We start from the raw sequence: 23881 nt of genomic DNA, 5'->3' as shown, positions 1-23881 counted from the left end.
TTTGCTAGGTCAGAACCCCAAGTGTAGTATTTAAGTAATCTGAGGAATATTGCTTTTTTTTTTTTTAAAGAATCCCTGATGAATTAAAAAAAAAAAAAAAACCTGTCTCAGGTGATTTTGCATATGTTTATGAATATACTTGGTCATGATGGGCCATATCTACATTTTGGGCTTCAAAGACCAATAATTGTATTATCTTCAACAATTTATACAGAGTCTTGGAACCTCAGTTTTCTCATTTGTATAATGAGGATGATAACACTATCTGCATTATATGATTCTTTTGAAGATTACGTGATTGTTTAGAACTGTGTCTGACTCATAATGAAATCTCAATTAGCATTTGTTTTTGTTGCTCTCAAAATTAACAAAAAAACTTATGAGAACCTAAATCAGGAAGAACCCACATATTCCTAAGTCAAACTCTTTTTGAGTATTTTTACAAGATCTTTGCTTAAGGTTTGAGGACAGTCAATCACTTGTTTTCACATTGTTCATTTTTATTATTTGGAAAATAATATGGGGAAAAGATTTATCTCTCAAACATATTATCTTAATAAAATATATTTTCCTTTTCTTATTTAAATTAACAGTGATTTTCAAAATTTTAATCTAGTTATGGTAAAAGTTATATGAGTATGGGGTCTTATATTAAAAATATATCATTGATGGTGTTTATCATGAAAATATTCAGAATATTCAGAAATTAGAGAAGAGATTCTAAGATTTTTTTACTTGACAAGGACTTAAGTGTAAAAAGAAATTTTAATAAGACAAAGTGTCATTCTCTTGTTGTAATATGCCATTTAAATTATTATTTTTATCATGTAAAAGTATAGAGCGATTAAATTTAGAAGGCTACAATTATTTTCATCGAAATAACATTTAGAATTTCATTAAGATTATTTATACTACAAATGATTACAAGAATATGACAATTATTAATACTTTATATCAGAATAAATATTCAATGAAGAAACGCATCATGTGAAAAATCAGTAGCAGAGACCATTAACCACTACTGACTCAGGACTCTGAAGCACATACAACATGGAAGATCTCCTCCATCCTATTTTTTCATAATCGTAAAAGTGTTTGTATTATGGCTTGTTGAATTCTTCTGATGAATATTTTCTTCAAGTTATTGCTTTGGTAACAGAATTCAATGGTGTTACTGTCACATCTAGATATTAGACTTTCCTGCCATACATTTGATCCTCCGGCTCTGAAGCACTCTGACCCAGAGTGATAATCATTAGGGAATTATGGTATGAAAAGCCTCTATAAAGAGTCATTGTTTTCTTTCTCCTGTTGTTCTTACTCTGCTTCTCTTAATGAGTTCAATAACCAGGTTGATGAAACTGAAACTCCTCACCCTTTCTGAGTCTCTAATTTCATTTTTTTCAGTATTTAAATCCACTCAATATCTCACTCCTAACAAAATCTGTCAACAACTCTGCCTTCTTTAGCTCTTGTTTACTATCAAATGTCTAGGTTTTGGTCCATTTTCCCTCTCTCAGTTCTTTCCACTTTATTTCACCTGAATCCATTATTATTGATGAAAAGTCACAGGTCCCACCCACAATTCTTAATACTGAGCCTCATAATGTCATGAACACCAGGAAACAAAGATGGGGGACTATGCACCCACCCTTTGTTGAATTAATATTTGTTTAATTAGCTTCTCACCCATACCCAAAGACTTTAAGCTTTTTGTGGGAAGGAACCATTTCTATTTTAGTTCACTCTACTATTTCTATCTTTTGCTTCTAGCAAGGTGTGTCATTAACTACCTTTGAAGAATTAATGATTGAAATATAGGAAACCTCTAATAAGCCTGATTTTTAATGTAATTTAACTAGTACTATAAATTACAGAAATGAGACACTTATAAACAGCATCAACTCTAGCTTCATGTAACTTCCATTAAACTATTTTACTCTACTCTAGTTAAGTCTACTCTATTTAATTTTAGCTTCTGCTCTTCTGCTCAGCTTCTAGGCCCCGATGATCTCGGGTTCTTCTAGTTTATTGGTTCGTTAAGATACTTGTTTTGAACTTCCTCCTTCAACTTATTTCTGAGGATGTGTATATCAAACACAGTTTCTAACTGTGGGTCAGTGTTCCTGCTCACTTACTGGGCAGGATATGGGCTTAACTAGCTATGTTCCTTTATATGATCACTCAAACTCTGCAAGCCTTACTTTCTTCAAACATAAAATGAGAGAAACAATACCTACCTCGGTATGTTGTTGCAGATTAAGTAAAGTGACTGAGACAATCTTGCCCAGTTTTCCAGCAAACATGTCTTCATTTCTTCCCTTTTTTTCTTAGTAGTTCACTATGCAAAAGCTTTGCCCAGCCATGTCTTTTGAATAGGATTTCCTGTAAGCATGAGAACAGATAATCTGATTAGCTAGACTACTCTGAAATGTTATATAGGATGATATAATTTTCATCCAAAAGTGACATAGATGTAGGGGCCAAGGGTGATGGATGATAAAGAATTAGAATCTCCAACGACACTAGTCCCAGAATCTTTTGTAATAAGCCACTGGATTATTGTTGCTTAGTTGCTAAGTTGTGTCTGACTCTTTTGCAACCCATGGACTGTAGCCGGCCAGGCTCCTCTGTCCATGGGATTTCCCAGGCAAGACTGCTGGAGTATGTTGCCATTTCCTTCTCCAGGGGATCTGCTCAACCCAGGGATCGAACCAATGTTTCTTTCACTGCAGGTGGATTCTTTACCACTGAGCCACCTGGGAAGACCAAGCCACTGGATAGTAAAACACAATTTCTTTAGTGAATAAATTCAAAAGAGGTATATCATCATCAAATAATGAGGCAAATTGGAAACAATTAAAATATTATATTTTTACTTTTTCAGATAAAAATTTAAAGTACTTTTATGGATTCAGTAAATAAAGCATAAAAATGATGCCTTGATTTCAGTTATAGAATCAGATCCAAGTATTTTTTTCTCTAAAGAAGAACACATTTTCCCTACTTATTCCTTTCAGATTTGGGTTATGAATATGTCATCAGTACTTTTGCTGCTGCTAAGTCACTTCAGTCATGTCTGACTCTTTGCGACCCCATAGACAGCAACCCACCAGGCTACCCCATCCCTGGGATTCTCCAGGCAAGAACATTGGAATGGGTTGCCATTTACTTCTCCAATGCATGAGAGTGAAAAGTGAAAGTGAAGTCGCTCAGTCGTGTCTGACTCTTAGCGACCCCATGGACTGCAGCCTACCAGGCTCCTCTGTCCATGGGATTCTCCAAGCAAGAGTACTGGAGTGGGTTGTCATTGCCTTCTCCCATCAGTATTTTTAAACATTGGCTATTATTTCCTCCTGTGATACCATGTTCATACACTAGGTCTTTGATTGTTTCTTTCAGATATACTCAACAATCATAATTCATACTCGACTTTTTTAGTAGCACTACACAAACAAAAATGACAAATACCTAGTCTTTTTAATGAATACAGAAAAATTAAAGATAAGTTGCTAAATAATAAAAAAAAAAGTATTGAAGTACTCTCCCAATGTTTATTTTGAAGCCATTGAAAAAAATGGGAAAATATGCAATTTTTTTATGACCCTATTTCACAGCCACTGTATTTGCCTCAGATTTTTAAAAAGCATAATGCCAAGAGGAAATTTTGAATTCATTTCCAAAAGAAAGCTTTATGTGCAAAACTGCTTATACATTGATTCTTAATTTGTAACTACAGAAATTTTCATGAACAAACTGCAGTATTTTTCTTTTCTTTCAAAAGATAAAAGTAATAAAACAATAATCAATGCCCCTATACTAAATGACAGTCAATAAATCTACTTCATTCAAGCTAAAATTCCTTTCTTAATTCCTTCACAATAAACTGTGGACAATTCTGAAAGAGATAGGAATACCAGACCACCTGACCTGCCTCTTGAGAAACCTGTATGCAGGTCAGGAAGCAACAGTTAGAACTGGACATGGAACAACAGACTGGTTCCAAATAGGAAAAGGAGTACCTCAAGGCTGCATATTGTCACCCTGCTTATTTAACTTATATGCAGAGTACATCATGAGAAACGCTGGGCTGGAAGAAGCACAAGCTGGAATCAAGATTGCCAGGAGAAATATCAATAACCTCAGATATGCAGATGACACCACCCGTATGGCAGAAAGTGAAGAGGAACTCAAAAGCCTCTTGATGAAAGTGAAAGAGGAGAGTGAAAAAGTTGGCTTAAAGTTCAACATTCAGAAAATGAATATCATGGCATCTGGTTCCATCACTTCATGGGAAATAGATGGGGAAAGTGGAAACAGTATCAGACTTTATCTTTTTGGGCTCCAAAATCACTGCAGATGGTGACTGAAGCCATGAAATTAAAAGATGCTTACTCCTTGGAAGAAAAGTTATGACCAACCTAGACAGCATATTGAAAAGCAGAGACATTACTTTGCCAACAAAGGTCCGTTTAGTCAAGGCTATGGTTTTTCCAGTGGGTCATGTATGGATGCAAGAGTTGGACTGTGAAGAAAGCCGAGCACCGAAGAATTGATACTTTTGAACTGTGGTGTTGAAGAAGACTCTTGAGAGTCCCTTGGACTGCAAGGAGATCCAACCAGTCCATCTTAAAGGAGATCAGCCCTGGGTGTACTCCAGTACTTTGGCCACCTCATGAGAAGAGTTGACTCATTGGAAAAGACCCTGATGCTGGGAGGGGTTGGGGGCAGGAGGAGAAGGGGACGACAGAGGATGAGATGGCTGGATGGCACCACTGATTCGATCGACATGAGTTTGAGTGAACTCCGGAAGATGGTGATGGACAGGGAGGCCTGGCATGCTGTGATTCATGGGGTCACAAAGAGTTGGAACACGACTGAGCGACTGAATTGAACTGAATCTTAATCTCAATAGAAAGGATGATATTGAGTTCCCCTCAGTACACAGCATAGTTCCCTACTTGCTGAAAGAATAAATTTTCAATAAATTTACATCATGATAAACATAAGTACCTCAAACAAATTGCACAGTGATTTTGCTTTCCATTCACTTTATCTCATTGGTATAGCTCAGTTACATGTTCAAATTAACTTAAGATATGTTCTGATTTTGAATATTTAATACAAAGCATGTGAAAGCTTTGATAAATATATTTTTCATTTTATTATTGATTCCAGTTATCATCAGAAATTTGATAATTGTTTTAAAAGTTGTAAATGTCATCAGGTTACAAACTTAGGTACACAAGTAATTTTCTTTATTTTCGTCTATCAACTCATTTGATGCAGGAAATTCAATCTTGTAACTTGGAGGTATACTTAATGACTTTTGCTATTTTTCTCAGTAATTTCAGAGTTTAAGCTCTGTCTGTTCAGAGTTTTTGTTTGTTTGTTTGTTTTGTTTTTTGTCCTTTTCTCCTTAGGATACCATTTAAGATTGAAAAGGTGACTGATGTACACAGACATAGATAAAAGAGAGATATCCAGTCCACAGGCAACTCCAGGATCCACTAAACTGTGCCTGGCACTCCCTTGGTCATCTGCTTCCATTACTACTGCACCCTCCAAGATGTCTATGGAACTATCATGACAATATGCCCTTTATCTCAGATTCCACTGGGGATACTGAATATCTTAGTCCCTTCAATTCCCTTCTTTGGTGGCACTGGAATTTCAGGATACTACCTTGGGTCTATTGAGTTAATATGATCCTAAGTTATAAGTAAAAGTGCTATCACAGGTCCATTCTGCTAACATTTTTATTTGAAGACTACAGCACCAAACTGGCCTGGAAGAATTCTTACAAATGGTTTTATTGCCTAGTAGGTCTGAGGGAATATGTTACAAGAGTTTTCTATCTGTAGATCCCCCTGAATGTATCTGGAGTTCCCACTGATTTCTCAACCATCCCAACTCCTATCCCCTAGAACTTAACTTTGGGCAGGGAGTGTAGCCAGTTCTGTATTAGGAGTATGAATCCAGTCTTTCTCTTTCCATTCTGAAGCTTCTCATTCCTCAGCATTCAGAACATTATTTTAATCATGGGAAACAGGAAATGGAAGAAATACTTATTGTTTCTTCCACTCTCTTTTCTTTTTGCTGTTCACAGCATAAACTTTATGCTGGGCTACTATATGAGATATGATGATCAGAATTCAAAAATGTCTATATATTGCAAGTCAGAAGCCTTGGCTTTTAAATACTACTGACTCTGTATAAGTTTCAAAATCTTGTCTTGGAACTCAAAAGGAATTTGGGTACTATATATATCCTTTGGAGCTTTCCACCTAACAAATGAACCTAACACAGTAAAATTTGATTCACTATGGATAAGAAAGTTTAGGAAAATATTTGTAAATGATGAGAAAAATTTTAATTAAAGCCTTCAAAGTTTTTCTCTTTTACCACCCCAAATATTTTTTCCAAACAATATATGTCAGTACATTATCCCTGAAGACAGATTTTTCAAAGAAGGGAAACTGGTAATCATGGCATCCGACCCATTACTGCATGGCAAATAGATGGGGAAACAATGGACACAGTGACAGACTCATTTTCTTGGGCTCCAAAATCACTGCAGATTGTGACTGCAGTCATGAAATTAAAAGACGCCTGCTCCTTGGAACAAAAGTTATGACCAGCCTAGACAGCATGTCAAAAAGCAGAGATGTTACTTTGTCGACAAGGATTTGTCTAGTCAAAGCTGTGAGTTTTCCAGTAATCATGTATGGATGTAAGAGTTGGACCAGAATTGATGCTTTTGAACTGTGGTGTTGGAGAAGACTCTTGAGAGTCCCTTGGACTGCAAAGAGATCAAACCAGTCAATACTAAAGGAAATCAGTCCTGAATATTCACTGGAAGGACTGATGCTGAAGCTCCAATCCTTGGGCCACCTGTTGTGAAGAACTGACTCATTGGAAAAGACCCCAATGCTGGAAAAGATTGAAGGCAAGAAGAGAAAGGGACGACAAAGGATGAGATGATTGGATGGCATCACCAACTCGACTGACATGAGTTTGAGCAATCTCCAAGAGTTGGTGATGGACAGGGAAGCCTGGCGTGCTGCAGTGCATGGGGTCTCAAAGAGTCGGACATGACTGAGCAACAGAACTGGACTGAGAAATATCATACAAAGAAGGAGTAGAACCTAAAATGGACTATAAATTTTCTCGTAAGCTTTAGTATTTTATTCTGGAAAAATCATTTGACAACAACTCCAAAGTTGAATATTAAATGCACATCTAGAAATTTAGTAAACCAGATTTAAAAATCAGAAGATTCATTTAAAATCCACCTATATAGAAAGAAAAAAAATAAAAGTGGAGAAAGAAGGTGGTGGGAAATCTGCCCTCCTTGTCTATATATGTGTTTGGTCTTTGAACATGTTGTTTTGATTATCTGGAACACTCTTTCCTTTCTCTGTGCTGAAATATACACATTCTTTTGCTCATCAGAGCTTCCCCTGACCATCACCACCCTGGTTCAGCTGTCCTAACTCATGCTTCCCCTATCAACCATTTACCATACCTCACATCATTCGCTTTAAAAACACTCCTCTACAAACATTAAAAGCTGGTCCCTGATCTCATGAACTTACATTCTAGTTGAGGAAGATAAATCAAAAAGTTAATTATTTAGTTCATAAAAATACTATATGTCCTATCCTAATATATTTTTTGGTTTCTGGTTTCTTGTAATCATTTCCTTTCAAGACACAGAATCCTTTTTTATTCACTTCTGATGTAATTCTTATATGATATTTTACAATATAAATTTACCATAATTTATAAAACTAATCTTCTATTGAAGACAGGTTAGGCTATTTTCAATCTTAGATTATTACTGAAAGTTATACAATGACTATACTTATGCATAATTCACTTCATACTTGGACAAGTTCTTCTGAAGAGCTAAACTCCCAGATGTAAATTTTCCAGGTCAAAGAGTATATGTATTTGCAAATTCCACAACTGTTATTCATTTATTCTCTAGAGGGGCACATCTATAATACATATTCCAACAAGAATACATGACAGTAATTTATACAATGTGTTAATATCAATAGAGTTCTTAATAAAACTTTGGAATTTTTCCACTTTAAGAGGTGGGCAATGGTAATTTGTTGTTGTTCAGTCACCAAGTTTATGTCTGACTTTCTGTGACCCTGTGGACTGCAGCATGCCAGGCCTCCTTGTCCCCTATCATCTGCCAGAGTTTGCCCATGTTCAAGTCCATTGCATTTCAGTTTAACTTTAATTTGTATTTTTCTTAACAATAAATGGATGGCCCTTTTAAAAAATAATTGAGAGCCATTTCCTTTGTCTGTCTATGTTGGTCATTTTTCTTGGACTGTTACTTTTGCATTATGATCTCTAGGTATTTTTATACTAGAAAGTTTAGCTTGTTATGACATAAGTTGCAAATGATTTTTAAAAAATAGATTGTCATATGATACAACTTTCTCTTATGATTTATTGGTCTATGGAGATGATCTTATAACTTTCTCTTTAGTTTTATTAATATGATGAATAGTATATTAATAGATTTGACCACTGTTTTCATTTTGACATTTTATAATGTTATAATGTTTTGTAGAAATATTCAACTTCATTGCTCTTATTTTTTAGGGATGTTTTACTATTATTTATTTTCCATATGGCATTAGAATTAGCTTGCAAGTCCTAAATGAAAACAAATAAAATCTATTTGTATATTTTACTGGGATTATTTAAATGTATACACCAATTCGAAGAGAACTGACATTTTTCTTGATGTTGAAAATTATTCAACTTGATGTTCTTGTTCAGATTCAGGAATATTTTAAAAAATTTATATAAATCTGAAATATTTTTTGTTAATATATCAGTTTGCTTTCAATTTTTTAATTTCACTTTTAAATTTAGTCCTCATATTAATTTATTAACAGATATTTAGTTCTCATATTAATTTTGTACCAGACTACCATGCTAAGTTATCTTTTTGTGCATACCAGGTACACAACTGTAAAATTTTAAAGTGGTAATAATTGACTATCTATTTTTCAATTTTAAGCTGCAAAATATTAACATTAAAGAAAGCACTTTTGGTGTTTCTCCATTAAGTCCAGGTGTGAGTTGGATGTGAATAAAGCAGAAGTTAAAATTTTTAACATTTTGGCCATAATTACATATAAATGCGTGCAATATATATTTATCCTAAGATCAAACTCTAAATATTGTTATCTCTATTTTATAATTTTGAATATATATTCTTTCAAATATGATTTTTAAATGGCTGTAATATTTCATAACATAAGCATCGTATAATTTATTTTTTCTCTCTTACAAGATGCTGGGGTTGCTATGACACTGTAAATAGTACTGTGCTCATTGTCCTAGCACACACATTTTAGTGTACTCCAAATAGTCTTTTGCATGAATCTGAAAAAGTAAAAGTACTTAGACAGAAAACTGTACATAGCTTTAATTTATATTTTTTAAACTGTACTTCATAAAGGTTTTATTACTTATTATACTCATTATTGAACAGAGTTTATTTTATACTGAATCCCTGATGAAAAAAAGACATCTAAATTTTAAATAACTTTGCCAATTTAATATCTTTCATCTTTATGTGGTTTCATATTTTTCAATTTTTACTAACATTGAGCTTTTTTCTTCCTGGAATTCATGGAGCATTTTCACTTCTCTTTTTATAAATGTCCTGTGCATGCTTTGTGACTGGGCAGCTTTGGGGACACTGCCTTTTCTCTGATGAAAAAACTCTTGGTGCAAACTCTTTTAAATGTGGCAAACAGCGTCCTTCTCCCCATCATTGGGTCCTTTTAATTTTGCCTATCTTTTTAATACAGAATTTAAATGTGTATGAATATATGATATTATCCTTTATATTTTATTTGGTTTTCATAGATTCTACTTTTAAAAATCAAATATATGAATATATTTTCCTCACATTTGCATTTTTTCAAATGTTACATTTATCACATTATATAATTGTATGATCTGAGGACCATTTATATTTTCTGTCACATTCCATTTGTCTCCCTGATGCTTCTCGTGACAGTACTATCCTCATTTACTTAATGAATTTTGTAATATGGGCTTCCCTGATATCTTGGTAAAGAATCCGCCTGCAATGCAGGAGACCCCAGTTCAGATTCTTGGGTCGGGAAGATCCCCTGGAAAACAGATAGGCTGCCCACTCCAGTGCTCCTGGGCTTCCCTTGTGGCTGAGCTGGTAAAGAATCCACCTGCATTGCGGGATACCTGGGTTTGATCCCTGGGTTGGGAAGATCCCCTGGAGAGGAGAAAGGCTGCCTACTCCAGTATTCTGGCCTGGAGAATTCCATGGACAGTCCATGGAATCGCAAAGAGTTGGACATGACTAAGCGACTTTCACTTTCACATGTAATGTAGAGCATATTCACCTTTATACTCTGTTTCAAAATTTGTTATTTTTACTCATGTATTCTATATAAACATAAAAAAAAACTGCCAACTTCAAAAAAACAGTACATTGGAATTTTTAATTTTGGCAGTGTTAAAACTAGCATTTTATTTAGGAAGAGTTGATTATACAAGAATACTGTGTTTGTCTCTTTCTCAAATTTTATATTTTCTTCATACCATTTGTAATTTTTATCTAATAAGTACACACACATACATATGATTTTTCCTGTATATTTTATACTTTATGTCTGGCCAATTAACATTCTTATGAAACTCTGAAAGTAACCAATTTCTTTAGAAAATTATTAAAATTTCAACAATTTAGAGGTTATTTTTATGTCATTTCCCTTTAGGATTCCTATTGCAAAAAGAATACATTACTGTATTAATCACTTTTCTTTGTTTTCACCTTTTTTAAAATCTAAAGAACATTTTTGTTCATTTTATATTAAACAACAAGGTCATTAAATATAGCTCTTCAGATTATTTAACTTTGCAAGTATATAACCAGTAATATGAAAACATTGATTTTTATTCTCTCTGAGGTTATAAATATTAACTGTATTATGATATCACATGGCATTTATATGCTTAAGTATTTGATGACTCGTATCACAAATGATTTTAATATGAAGGCCCCAGAGTCCTATATTAATTCTGACTATATTTATAGACCAAAATCTCTAATGTTACTATATATGTTTTAGGTTAGTGGGATGGTTCGGCCATGAACTAAGCACCAGATTTCAGATGGATAACAGTAAGTATATTCAACTTTACTTCACAAGTCATTTTATTTTAAGTTTATTTCAGTTTTCATCTTTGTATGATATGTAATATGCATGCCTCATGGAGAGAGAACTTTGAAAATGCCACTAAGAATTCTTAAAATAAGGAATGACATTTCCTCAATGTAAGACTAAGTATTCATAGATTTTAGTATGATTTTGAGTCTATCCTTTTACAGGGAAATAAGAAGAAGCAAAATCTAAAATACAGAAATTCAGGTCTCACCAATATGGAATACCTAAACCATCAGACAGCAGGGACAGAAAGGAATCATGGTCCTTATAGTCAGGCCCAGAGAGACTTAGGTATCAAGTTTATTGGTTTTGTGATGCTGTACAAATTTGATCATTTTGGACTTTTAATTTTCTCCTCATGTATCTAATGTGAATAATAATATCTATTTCATGAGGGTAAAACATGTTCAAAGCTGTAAACCAAGCAGCATACTAATTAATAAGTGTTCAGTTTTATCCCTCTCTTTTCCCAAATTGTCCTCCTTTGGTGGCTTTTGCCACCAGCATGCGTACGTGTGTGCTAAATCACTTCAGTTGTGTCCAACTCTGTGCGACCCTATGGATTGTAGCCTGCCAGTCTCCTCTGTCAGTGGGATTCTCCAGACAAGAATACTGGAGTGGGTTGCCATGCCTTCTTCCAGGGGATCCTACCCCCTCCTAATGGATCAAACTTGCATCTCTTATGTCTCCTGCATTGGCAAGCTGGTGCTTTACCACTAGTACCACCTGATAAGCCCACTTTCACCACATACCAAACAGTAACCCCAGTGGGTAGAAATTAAAGTACATAATTAGTGCAGGGAGTTCTTAAACTGCCCTACTTCTCTTTCCTGAGTGACTTTATTCTTCCATCACATGGGATACAGAAAACTTCCTAAATGTTCTGAGAAATCAACTTAAACTTGATCCTTCAGACTGCTTCCAATCCTGAGATTTGATGTTACATATATACACATTTGCACCAACCAAGATGCAAAGGATAAAGATGGGCCCTTTGACTCAAATCAAGAAAGCTATATTTTATCTTAGCTGCTGAATCATAGCTCTTTTATACAGTTATTTAAATTGTTTGTAATAGGTTTTCTTATCTGTAAATAGGGAAGTTGGATTAGATCAGGAGTGGGCAAAGTGTTTTTTTCTGTGAAGGTTCAGACTGTAGACATGTCAAGCTTTGGAGGCTAACTGTGGCAAGTGCACAGCTCTGCTATTGTGGTGCTAAAGCAGCCATAGAAATATATAAATAGGTGAACAGGGCTATGTTCCAATAAACTTTTATTTACAAAATAAGGAGTGGGCCAGATATGACCCATAGGACGTAGTCTGACTAGCCCTCATTAGATGAATATCTAAAGACCCAGAAAATTCTCTCACTCTAAGTCAGTATTAGTTTTCAATTTGCTCTAACTAGTAATTTTAACTATTGGATTTAGCTTGCAGCTACTCAATATAATTAATTATATGACAATATTGTCTGTTATTAACTTACCTTTTCAATATATTCTTAGGCAGATCATCTTTGTAAACCACATTTTTTCCTCTTTCCTAAGAGAAGTCACTTGATGTAGTAATTCTAGCATTAAAAGTCACCTTCATACATCATTTCACTCACATTTCTGCCTTTGGAGGATATTACAATTACAAGCCATTCAAGTCTTGATATTTTGATGTCATTGATATGGTTTCTGGTTTGGAAGCCTCTGTGGACTGTGACCCATGGAGACTGCCACCGCCATTAGGTCTCAGGTGGGGATGAGGGAGAGGTTTGCTGCTGCATCAAGGCCTGGGCCCGACTGGTGGACGGCTGTAGCGAGAGCGCTGGAGCTCTGTGGAATGCAGCCCTGGGGTCCCCAGTTCATCTGCCAGTTCCAAGGCCTAAGGCACCGATCCGTCTCTCACTGTGCTCTCCTCTACGAGCACCACTGCCAGGCTGACTGTTAACACAGCAGGACCTCTAACCACCTGCTAAGAATCTTGTACTAGAAGCTGTGTGTCCACCCTGCCCTTATTACAGGGGCAGACAAGATGGAAGTTGCAGGTGAAGGAAAAATATACTAGTACTTTAGGTCCATGAAGTTTCTTTTAATTATCTCAAAACTCTTGGGAATAAAAGCTTTTAAGTCTTACATTTTTTTCCTTCTACTTTGCTGTCATTAAAATATCCATAAAGGACACTTTTTAGATACATCCTATAAAAGTGATATTAATTTTTCAGAACTGCAGTTAATCCCTGGAGTCAATGGATTCCGAATCTCAAATCCTCCCATTCTGTTGGTCTGCTCCTTACATGCTAGTTTAGAGGTAAGTGATCTATGCGTCAAACTTTCCACGTTGTCACCTTTTCTTTATCTGAGTGTGACATGCTGTCATATTTCATCTGTTAATCAGCTAGGTTAATATGCACTGTGCATAAGCATTGAACAAAGGGCAGGGTTCTCCTATAGGACAGTGACTGTGGCTCGTGTCACCCTTTATTTATATCTCCCTCCCCCAGCACAAGGCTTGGCACAGTGTGGGTACTTAATGTTCCATAGAACTCAGTTGGGGAGACGTATATTTAGTTCCACTTAGAATTTGTGTGAACTTGAATGAGTCACTGGATCTTCTATTAGTCTTTCTATATGGAAAATAAGCCTGAAATATTTAAGTCTTGATTAATTCACTCATTCAAACATTTATTTAAAAATTATCATGTGTCAGACAATGTTGTGATTACTGGGGACTCATTTCTTCTAGTTCTATGAGTCAGTGAGCTGACAAAGTGCCATATGACAAAATTATAGGAGGACTTACTTTAAGGGGCGAGGGAGAGTATGAATAGTCAGAGTAAAGCAGAGACTAAGTAAGCTTGTCCCATGAGGTAGGGTATATTTTCCCCCTTATTGGGGTTTCTATGTCATTGTATCCATGTGTAATCTTTACTGTTACTGGCTTAGTGTTTTTCTTTAAGTTCATTCATATTTTTACTTGAAAGTAGTCTCACTCAAAATTATAATACTCAAAGGGTCAGTTTGGTTTTCTAGACATGCATATGTCTATTATTTCTATATATCTAGGTACTTAACCTATAACTATTCATTTATACACACATATTCCAATCCCAAAGAAAGGCAATGCCAAAGAATGCTCAAACTATCGCACAACTGCACTCATCTCACATGCTAGTAAAGTAATCCTCAAAATTCTCCACGCCAGGCTTTAGCATACGTGAACCATGAATTTCCTGATGTTCAAGCTGGTTTTAGAAAAGGCAGAGGAACCAGAGATCAAATTGCCAACATCCGCTGGATCATGGAAAAAGCAAGAGAGTTCCAGAAAAGCATGTATTTCTGCTTTATTGACTGTGCCAAAGCCTTTGTGTGGATCACAATAAACTGTGGAAAATTCTGAAAGAGATGGGAATACCAGACTACCTGACCTGCCTCTTGAGAAACCTGTACGCAGGTCAGGAAGCAATAGTTTGAACTGGACATGGAACAACAGATTGGTTCCAAATAGGAAAAGGAGTACGTCAAGGCTGTATATTGTCACCCTCCTTATTTAACTTCTATGCAGAGTACATCATGAGAAATGCTGGACTGAAAGAAGCACAAGCTGGAATCAAGATTGCCGGGAGAAATATCAATAACCTCAGATATGCAGATGACACCACCCTTACGGCAGAAAGTGAAGAACTACAAAGCCTCTTGATGAAAGTGAAAGTGGAGAGTGAAAAAGTTGGCTTAAAGTTCAGTCTTCAGAAAACGAAGATCATGGCATCCGGTCCCATAACTTCACAGGAAATAGATGGGGAAACAGTGGAAACAGTGTCAGACTTTATTTTTTGGGGCTCCAAAATCACTGCAGATGGTGACTGCAGCCATGAAATTAAAAGACGCTTACTCCTTGGAAGGAAAGTTATGACCAGCCTAGATAGCATGTTCAAAAGCAGAGACATTACTTTGCCAACAAAGGTTCGTCTAGTCAAGGCTACGGTTTTTCCTGTGGTCATGTATGGATGTGAGAGTTGGACTGTGAAGAAGGCTGAGCACCAAAGAATTGATGCTTTTGAACTGTGGTGTTGGAGAAGACTCTTGAGAGTCCCTTGGACTGCAAGGAAATCCAACCAGTCCATTCTGAAGGAGATCAGCCCTGGGATTTCTTTGGAAGGACTGATGCTAAAGCTGAAACTCCAGTACTTTGGCCTCCTCATGCGAAGAGTTGACTCACTGGAAAAGACTCTGCTGCTGGGAGGGATTGGGGGCAGGAGGAGAAGGGAACGACAGAGGATGAGATGGCTGATGGCATCACTGACTCGATGGATGTGAGTCTGAGTGAACTCCGGGAGTTGGTGATGGACAGGGAGGCCTGGAGTGCTGCGATTCATGGGGTCACAAAGAGTTGGACAGGACTGAGCGACTGAACTGAACTGAACTGAATTGAATAATGCATATACATACACATGTCTTCCAATTATTTGGATATGAGATATTCATTAGTTTCATTAATTTATAAATTAATTAGTTTCATTCATTTCATATTCATTAGATTGAGACAAAAATTTATCTAAGTAAATATATATTGTTAATAATTATATACTGTATGATAATGAGCTTCCCCAATGGCCCAGTAGTAAAGTGTGCCTGCAATAAGGGAGACACGGGAAGAGCCTTGGGTTCAATCCCTGGGTTGGGAAAATTCCCTGGAGAAGGAAATGGAAATCCATTCCAGTATTCTTGCCTAGGAAATCCTATGGACAGAGGAGCCTGATGGGCTATATAGTCCACGGGGTTGCAAAAGAGTTGTCAGATACAACTTAGTGACTAAAACAACAACAAATATGATAATGGTATTAATACACATATTAAAGAAATGCATATTTTATATACATAAAGTATATGTTAAGTAAATATACATATATATTTCTAATAGAGATCTTAAATATATAGACGTTAAAATAAAAATTTGATTTTTTTAAAGTATTGAAAGCCTCCTCGTATTCCAGCATGAGTGACCAGATAAAGACTTTCAAAATCTCTTCCAAACCTAAAATTCTAGAAGTCTGTGAAAATTCTCAGCAACTTCTCATTCTGGCCACTGGACGGCAGTGTCAAGTTCCTCTGTTTTTATACAGCTTCACCACTAGATAGAAGTAATCAGCTCGTTTCATTTCATCCCAATTTAAAAAAAAAAAACAAAAAACACCTACTCAGTGTGACCACTAGATGGAGCTTGTGCTATTTTCAGGTTTTGGCAGATTTTTCTGTTTTGCATTGAAATAGACCCAGTAACAAGATTTCTCAGTGATACAAATTATATTTGGGGAGGGGTGGGGAAGTGATTAAATCTGCTTGGCAAACCAAATAATGATATTTGACTTGTTTTTAAAATATTCAACCTGAGGCACAGTTCCATTAAACATTTTTGTTTTTTAAGAAAATAACGCTTTGCAAACTTTGCAAACTTATATCAGGGAGAAGATAAATTATTAATACAATAAGGAGAAAAGAAATAAGGCACAAAGGCATACCTTAGAAAGAAGTAGCACTTAAAGTTATTTCCTCTGATTTTACTCATCTTTGCAAATTATTTCCTAGCCATATCTAGAAAATGTCTTTTAGACACTATCACCGACATTCTTTGCAGTGGACTGACTTCAGTATTCACCTCTTCTGCCACAGAAAAAAACAGATTCCTATTTTCCCTACCAATAGTTTAGCTCCACACTGTATAACATTCACCTAGATATGATTTTTATTCTCAGCTGGAATCTGAAAACTGATGTATCTTCTACTTCAATATCTAAACTTAAACCTAGGAAAATGACCCTAAAGCCCCAGAAAAGGGATGTACACTTCTCTTGAGTTTCTCATCACTTAAGTATTTCTCTGCAGCCTCATGGAAATACCTTATTTAAATAATTCACTGTTGAGGCTATGTTTTTACCAAAATTATCTTTAAATAATCAAACCTTGAGTTAAAGAAAGTATTTTCAAAATTCTTACTCCCCATTATAAATTGCAAAATTCTGAAATTACAAAATAATATATTTCCCATTCTCTGCTGCTGCTGCTGCTAAGTCGCTTCAGTCATGTCCGATTCCGTGCGACCCCATAGACGGCAGCCCACCAGGCTCCGCAGTCCCTGGGATTCTCTAGGCAAGATCACTGGAGTGGGTAACTGTTAAAGTGTTGTTCTTTCAAATGCTTCTGAATTTGCTATATGACTATCAATGAATTAACAGATTCAGCACTTAGCTTATTTATTTAAAAATTTTGAATATAGGAGATTAGTTGAAGTTTGAGTAAGTGAAAGAAATAAACGCACAAATCAAATATTTGTTATCTCTACTTCCCTTTCAAAAAGTATTCTTACACAGTAAAATGCCAACTGAAGGAGAGATTTTATACTTAAGAATCGATATATATTGGGACTTCCCTAGTGGTCCGATGGCTAAGACTCCACGCTCCCAATGCAGGGGGCCTGGGTTTACTCTCTGTCAGGGAACTAGATCCTAGAGGCCACAACTAAGAGTTTGCATGCTACACTGAAGATGCTGCATGCCGCACCAAGGACTGACATTCCCGTGTGCGAAAACAAAGATCTGGTACAGCCAAATAAATAAATATTAAATAAAAATTGCAAAAAAATGAATTGATGCACATGGATATGATTACAGATTTGTAATACAAAGATTTTTTTTAAATTAGTTATGGCATTGTTCACAATGTGTATTTGACTGAGGCATATGATGAAAAATAACACCTTATAATCAGTTTCAAACTGAAATCAGGTTTCTTTATACTGTTGCCTATTTAATAATTTACACAATAATTTTAAAAATACTGTAGATAAAGAGGAAGAATAAGGTAGGAAGCAGGAGGCAAATACTCCATCCCTTACTGTGACACTAGGTATGACCTTAAACAAATGACAACTATTCTTGAATTCATTTGCCTCAACCTTTTAATAAAGATGTTTGAACCAGATTACTTCAGAGGTCACCTCAATCTTCCAATTAGTAAACATGACATTAAACAACACTTATATTTTATTTCGAAGGGTCCTATTTATACATAACAACAGGTAGGCAATATAATTATTTAAATAGCTTCAAAATATAAAATTAGAGCATTCAATTAAAATATAGGGCAAGTCAGAAGAAATGTACTCTGCATTTCCTCAGAAAGTTATTAGGCACCCAATTTTAAGAACTTAAGAGTTGAGAACATCATGTTATACTTATTTTTCCTATTTAAAATGATCTAACTTTTCTAACTTTGAATTTATTTTAGCTAGTAAGAAAAATAATCTAAGTAGTGGAAATTCTGCCAAGAATTCTGTTATAAGCTGAATATTTTCAAATTACACTTTTCATTTTTCCTAATTAAAAAAAAAGAAAAAAAGATTTCCACAGTGTTGAAAGCACGAAAATAATGAGAAGTTAAAAAAAAAAAAAAAAAAGGCTGTGGGGGACATTTACTCTACTTCACTGTTAACTCCTATTATCCCCTCTTAATATGTTTAACTGAAGCCTCTGAAGAGACTTTAACACCCTGTGAGAAGATTTTAAAGCCACTTCAGAATGCAGCTTCTCTTGTTATAGTTGTAACGTGGAAAATAGTTTTACATTTAAACATTATTTGATTATTAACAAAGAGTACTGATATGTTAAAATCAAGATATTTGTCATGAAAAACTTTTGCTTTCTTGTTATCAAATCTGCAAGAGCAAAACTTCATTTAAAGAACCCTATAATCTTAATATCCCCCAACGTCTTACTGACTTATGAATACAAGTGAAATGTCATTAAAAGTACTAACTTACACAGTGCCCCCATCTGCATCTTATGGGACCCAAAGCAGATCCAGAAAGTTTACCAGAATTACTTAAATAATTAAAATGTCTTCAAAGACTATGAATCGCCAAAGAGAAGCTTGGAAAGATTCCTGTTTTTGTTTTTGTTTTAATTCCAAGCCTGACAGACCACTGGGTGGACCATACTTTACCTGTTCCTTGCTCCTGCCTTCTGTGAGAATGTTGATTCTTGAATCAGGCTCTCTGATGGCCATTTTGTTTTACATAGGAAATGAAGAGATGTCTCCTACCAAACTCCATGTAACGAGGGTTACCTGAATACTAAAGCAGCATTTTTTTTGCACTGAATATGTCAGATGTTAGCTTCTACTTTCAGCTGAAGTCTTTCCAGATTGCAGACACAGTCCATGAGGTCTGGTTGGGGAAACAGACAGATACCTTTCTACTGTCTGATACTCCTCTCTTCCTTCAATATATTAACTTAAATGTAACTCCCATCTTCTCCTTCAGCCAAATACATACGCTCTGCAATAGGTCAAGAAAATCTATGCCTGGACAGTTTGAGTCCTATTAGAATGCCTACCCACACATGCCATGTGTATATACAGAAAGAACTATTTCCATAGACTTCATAAAGTATAGATATCACCAAATGACCCTATTTTTGCTCTGTGCCTACCATGATAGAGAAAAGGGACATTAAGTGGCCTGCCAGTGCATCATTCTCTGTTTGCAGTTCATTCAGTTCTTATATGTAGGATAGATCTTTAAACTCTACTTGACCTTAAGAGATAAGCTAAAAAAGCATGTCTGTTCTGACCCCTAATGTTCCAACACCAGTGACTGTGTGCCCTTGTCACTCATCTTAATATAAGAAACCTCAAGAAGCAAGTGCCAGTGTTTTCACACCAGTGTTAAGAGTTTAGCAGCAGAAAAAAAAAATGATGAAAGAAGAAAAAAAGAAAGACTTCAGTGCTTTCAATACCAATGCTTCAGTAATATATAAGCACTATCTAACATTATTTGCTTTCCTGCCTGACAAAACTTAGCATCATTTTTAACTCCTTGTTTTCTTACTGTTAAACTGAAAGAGATTTAGAAATTGTTAAAATGATTATGAATAATATTGGTAACATTGCCTTCCACATAAGCATTGAACTCTTACTGTACTTTTTTGTGGACTAAACAAACTTTATACAGGAATAGACAAAAATGTTCTTGACTATAAGTGTATAAAATGTTTGGAGGAAGAAGTCTGACATTTATAAAATTTAAATCCATTTATTAAGGTATGTTTTACTTGTACTAATTATATGAAGCTAATTTAAAATAGCTCTGAAGGAACATTATGTTAACTTATTTTTTTCTGCTTTGGCAAATATTGTTTAAACAACATTTGTACAGCTAATCTATCATGGAAACTTTGTGTTCAATTTTTAATGGCACAGTACTTAAAAGACATTTTTTTTACGAAAAGATTATCTAAAATGGGATGTTTTATTGGAAAGGTCAGAAGCAGGCCTTTCCTTTTTATATGTGATTTACAGTTAATTTTTACTTTATAAATCAACAAGAAACTGTGAACCTGATTGTTTCTCATTCTGCAGATCTTTAAACAAGCAACTATGAAAGCACTGAGGAGAAAATCTATTTTGCTAACTGGTTATCTGGAATACATGATCAAGCAGTACTTCAGCCAGGACAAAGCAGAAAGCAAGAAAACAGTTGTGAACATAATTACTCCATCCTGTATAGCGGAACGTGGCTGCCAGCTAACCCTAACATTTTCTATTCCAATAAAACACATTATCCAAGAACTAGAAAAAAGAGGAGTGGTTGTAAGTGTATCTCTTGTTTTCCTACTAGGTTTTCTCTATGGGTTGCAAATGTTGAGGATAAAATTTGAATTTTTCAGTTTATGCATTTTTCTATGATACTTAATTTTGATCAGTGAGGATAAATTAAGTGCCAACTAAGTATTCAGCACTCTGTTAACTAAAGACACAGAGATCTGTTATTTCTGATAAAAGGGAAAACACCACAGATTTTGTTGTAGGAAGCAGTACTATGTAACTTATCCATTCTTTTCATTATAGATTGGGCAGAAAAAAAAATAGTGAAAACCCCAATATAAATTTGTGGAGTAAGTGGAATTAAAGAACACATCAATATAGTAGAAGAAGAAAAAGTAAATTAGTCTTGTTTAGTTTGATTGAAATAAGTTATTTTTAACCTGTTCACTGCAGTCAAGAAAGACATGTAGACACATCTTAAGAGTGCTAACATTGTATGGAATATATTCTTTTGTTGCTGTTTTTTACCTTTGTGCCTAAAATAGTCCTCTTTGTCTCTTGAAGAGAACTAATAATTGTTTAATGAGCAATTACAGGATAAATAGTGATATCTATTTCCAGGGATAATATAATTTAGAAAATACTGCACTCAGTTTTCCAAACCTTTAGGAGAGATTTCCCCAGTTTTTGGAGACACATAGAATATCAGCAATCCAAATAACATTCTACCATTTGCAAGCCATGTGCTCCTGTGAAAGTTGGTAAACATCTATTGACTTGAGACTTCTCATCCATATTGGAATCGAATATACTTACCTCAAAAGTTGTTATCGAATTAAAAGTGCCAGCAAACACAAATCATTTATTATGTTGTCTAGCCTGTAGGGGTGTCTCTTAACAACAGAGTCACAGTGATCTTCAGACAGCTGAATTATCTAATTCATGAGATTAGGGATTATTGAATTCAATGGAAATATAATTGACTAAAACTCTCCAGATCTCAGTGAAGTTCTCATTCATTGAAATGTGTGCAAGGGTTCCAGTCTCTTCAGGGTCTCCCCGCAGATAAACTACATACCCAAACTATTGGATGCTTATAAAGGATGAGTGCACTTCAAGAAAGCACTTCAGACATTAATGTACCAACCCATTAATGTTTTAATTATTATTAAGAGAATAGCTTCAAATAACACAAACATGACGTTTTACTTAAAGTGAAAAAATTCTTACATATTAAATTTTAGAGTAATCAGTATGAATGTTTTATGTAAGTTTCTCTTGAATGCAGATTTCCATTATGTGAAAAATGCTAACACTATTGTGGCTTTACTTTTTGTTTCCCCTACAGTGTGACAAACGGGAGCCAGATGGCATTCGAGTGGCTCCAGTTCCTCTCTACAATTCTTTCCATGATGTTTATAAATTTATCAATCTGCTCACTTCTGTACTTGGCTCTGTAGAAACATAAAATAGCAGTATTTTCCGCAGCAACTAAAGCAAATAAAATGGAAAGCCTGCAGTTACTTTATTACTATTATTCAAGTCTTAATTATTGGAAGTATTTAAAAACTGATTACAATTAACTGGAAATGAATTGCATACTTTATAGAACACATGACAGTTTTGCTAAGGACCTGTGGTCTTGAGATCTCTATGGCTGTCGAACTTCTTGGTATTTGGTGAATCAAAGTATTTATTGGTGCAAGTATCACATACATAGTCTTGATTATCTGTCACATTTCACAGTTAATGAAATGTTTTCTGTTGGTTTAATTATAATTTGAATGACAACTTCATATGTATATAGAAATTTTTGTATCAATTTTAGAACTATTACTTTAATTTTAATTTACCAAGCAATTTCTTATAGGCACTGCCATTGAACAGTCTGAAGAATGTATGCTTTTTACAGTGTTCCACCTAATGCCAATCTAAGGAAGACAAAATACATTTTCTAGGGCAGTGGCTTTCAAATACTTTGGTCATGATCTATACTAAGAAATGCATTTAATACCAGGGGCTAATTTGTGTACATGACTTACTTCATCGATTCTAATACATAACTTTTAACCACATTTTAACATCCAATAAAGAAGAAATATCTTTCAACTTTCATTCAACAGCTTCTTAAAATTGCCACTGGCCATTCTTTCATGTTACCATCCCTGATGCTGCCATGATTCTCATCCTGAGTATGCTGCTGCTGCTGCTGCTGCTGCTGCTGCTGCTAAGTCGCTTCAGTCGTGTCCGACTCTGTGCGACCCCATAGACGGCAGCCCACCAGGCTCCTCTGTCCCTGGGATTCTCCAGGCAAGAACACTGGAGTGGGTTGCCATTTCCTACTCCAATGCATGAAAGTGAAAAATGAAAGTGAAGTCGCTCAGTCGTGTCTGACTCTTAGCGACCGCATGGACTGCAGCCCACCAGGCTCCTCCGTCTATGGGATTTTCCAGGCAAGAATACTGGAGTGGGGTGCCATTGCCTTCTCCAATACTGAGTATGTATCATCCTAGATTTGGTTTTAAAGTTGTATACATAGTAGAAGCAAAAGTTGCATAAATTATTTGCCTGTGCTTTAATATTCATTACTTTATGTCACCACAACAAATGTTGGTTGAAGTTCATTAAATTGATTTCTTTACTCACTCCTGCGTCCTAATCCATTTTTCATGAATGTCCTTTTATTTAATGTTATCATAATCTCTTGTTTTTGTTTAACAGGAATCACTCTGGATAAAAGACTTTATTTGGATGCTTCTGTTCTGTAAAAGAGTGAAATAAATCACAGAAGGATTCTTGCAGTTGAGGACCAGAGTTAGGAAAAAAGTGCTCATCTCTGAAGCCCTGTACCAAATCTATGGACTTTTCTTATTCACTGTGAAAAAAAAAAACTGCAGTTACATTCAGCCCTGTAAGATTCCCTTAGTTTTTAGCTGTTGATGCCATAAACATTATTCATGAATTGGCAAAATATTCCACACTTCTGTACATAAGCAGCAAGAAAAAGTAAGTACAATGTAATTATTGCCCATGATGAAACAA

At 35.3% G+C, this 23881-nt stretch overlaps 1 protein-coding gene across 2 annotated transcripts in view; it reads left to right on the top strand.

The window, feature by feature from the left end:
• Nucleotides 1–23484, top strand: part of KYNU (kynureninase) — a 121422-nt gene extending 97938 nt beyond the window's left edge. For both annotated transcript variants that reach the window (XM_070768326.1, XM_019973292.2), the window contains 4 exons: nucleotides 11157–11209; nucleotides 13465–13550; nucleotides 20654–20884; nucleotides 22188–23484. In XM_070768326.1, coding sequence (XP_070624427.1) covers nucleotides 11157–11209; nucleotides 13465–13550; nucleotides 20654–20884; nucleotides 22188–22307 — 490 coding nt within the window. In that variant the 3' untranslated portion in view covers nucleotides 22308–23484. The remainder of the gene's footprint in view (nucleotides 1–11156; nucleotides 11210–13464; nucleotides 13551–20653; nucleotides 20885–22187) is intronic.
• The last annotated feature ends 397 nt before the right edge of the window (nucleotides 23485–23881 follow it).

Source organism: Bos indicus, chromosome 2, assembly GCF_029378745.1.
Source record: "Bos indicus isolate NIAB-ARS_2022 breed Sahiwal x Tharparkar chromosome 2, NIAB-ARS_B.indTharparkar_mat_pri_1.0, whole genome shotgun sequence".
NCBI lineage: Eukaryota > Metazoa > Chordata > Mammalia > Artiodactyla > Bovidae > Bos > Bos indicus.
This window is presented reverse-complemented; position numbering and strand designations above follow the sequence as displayed.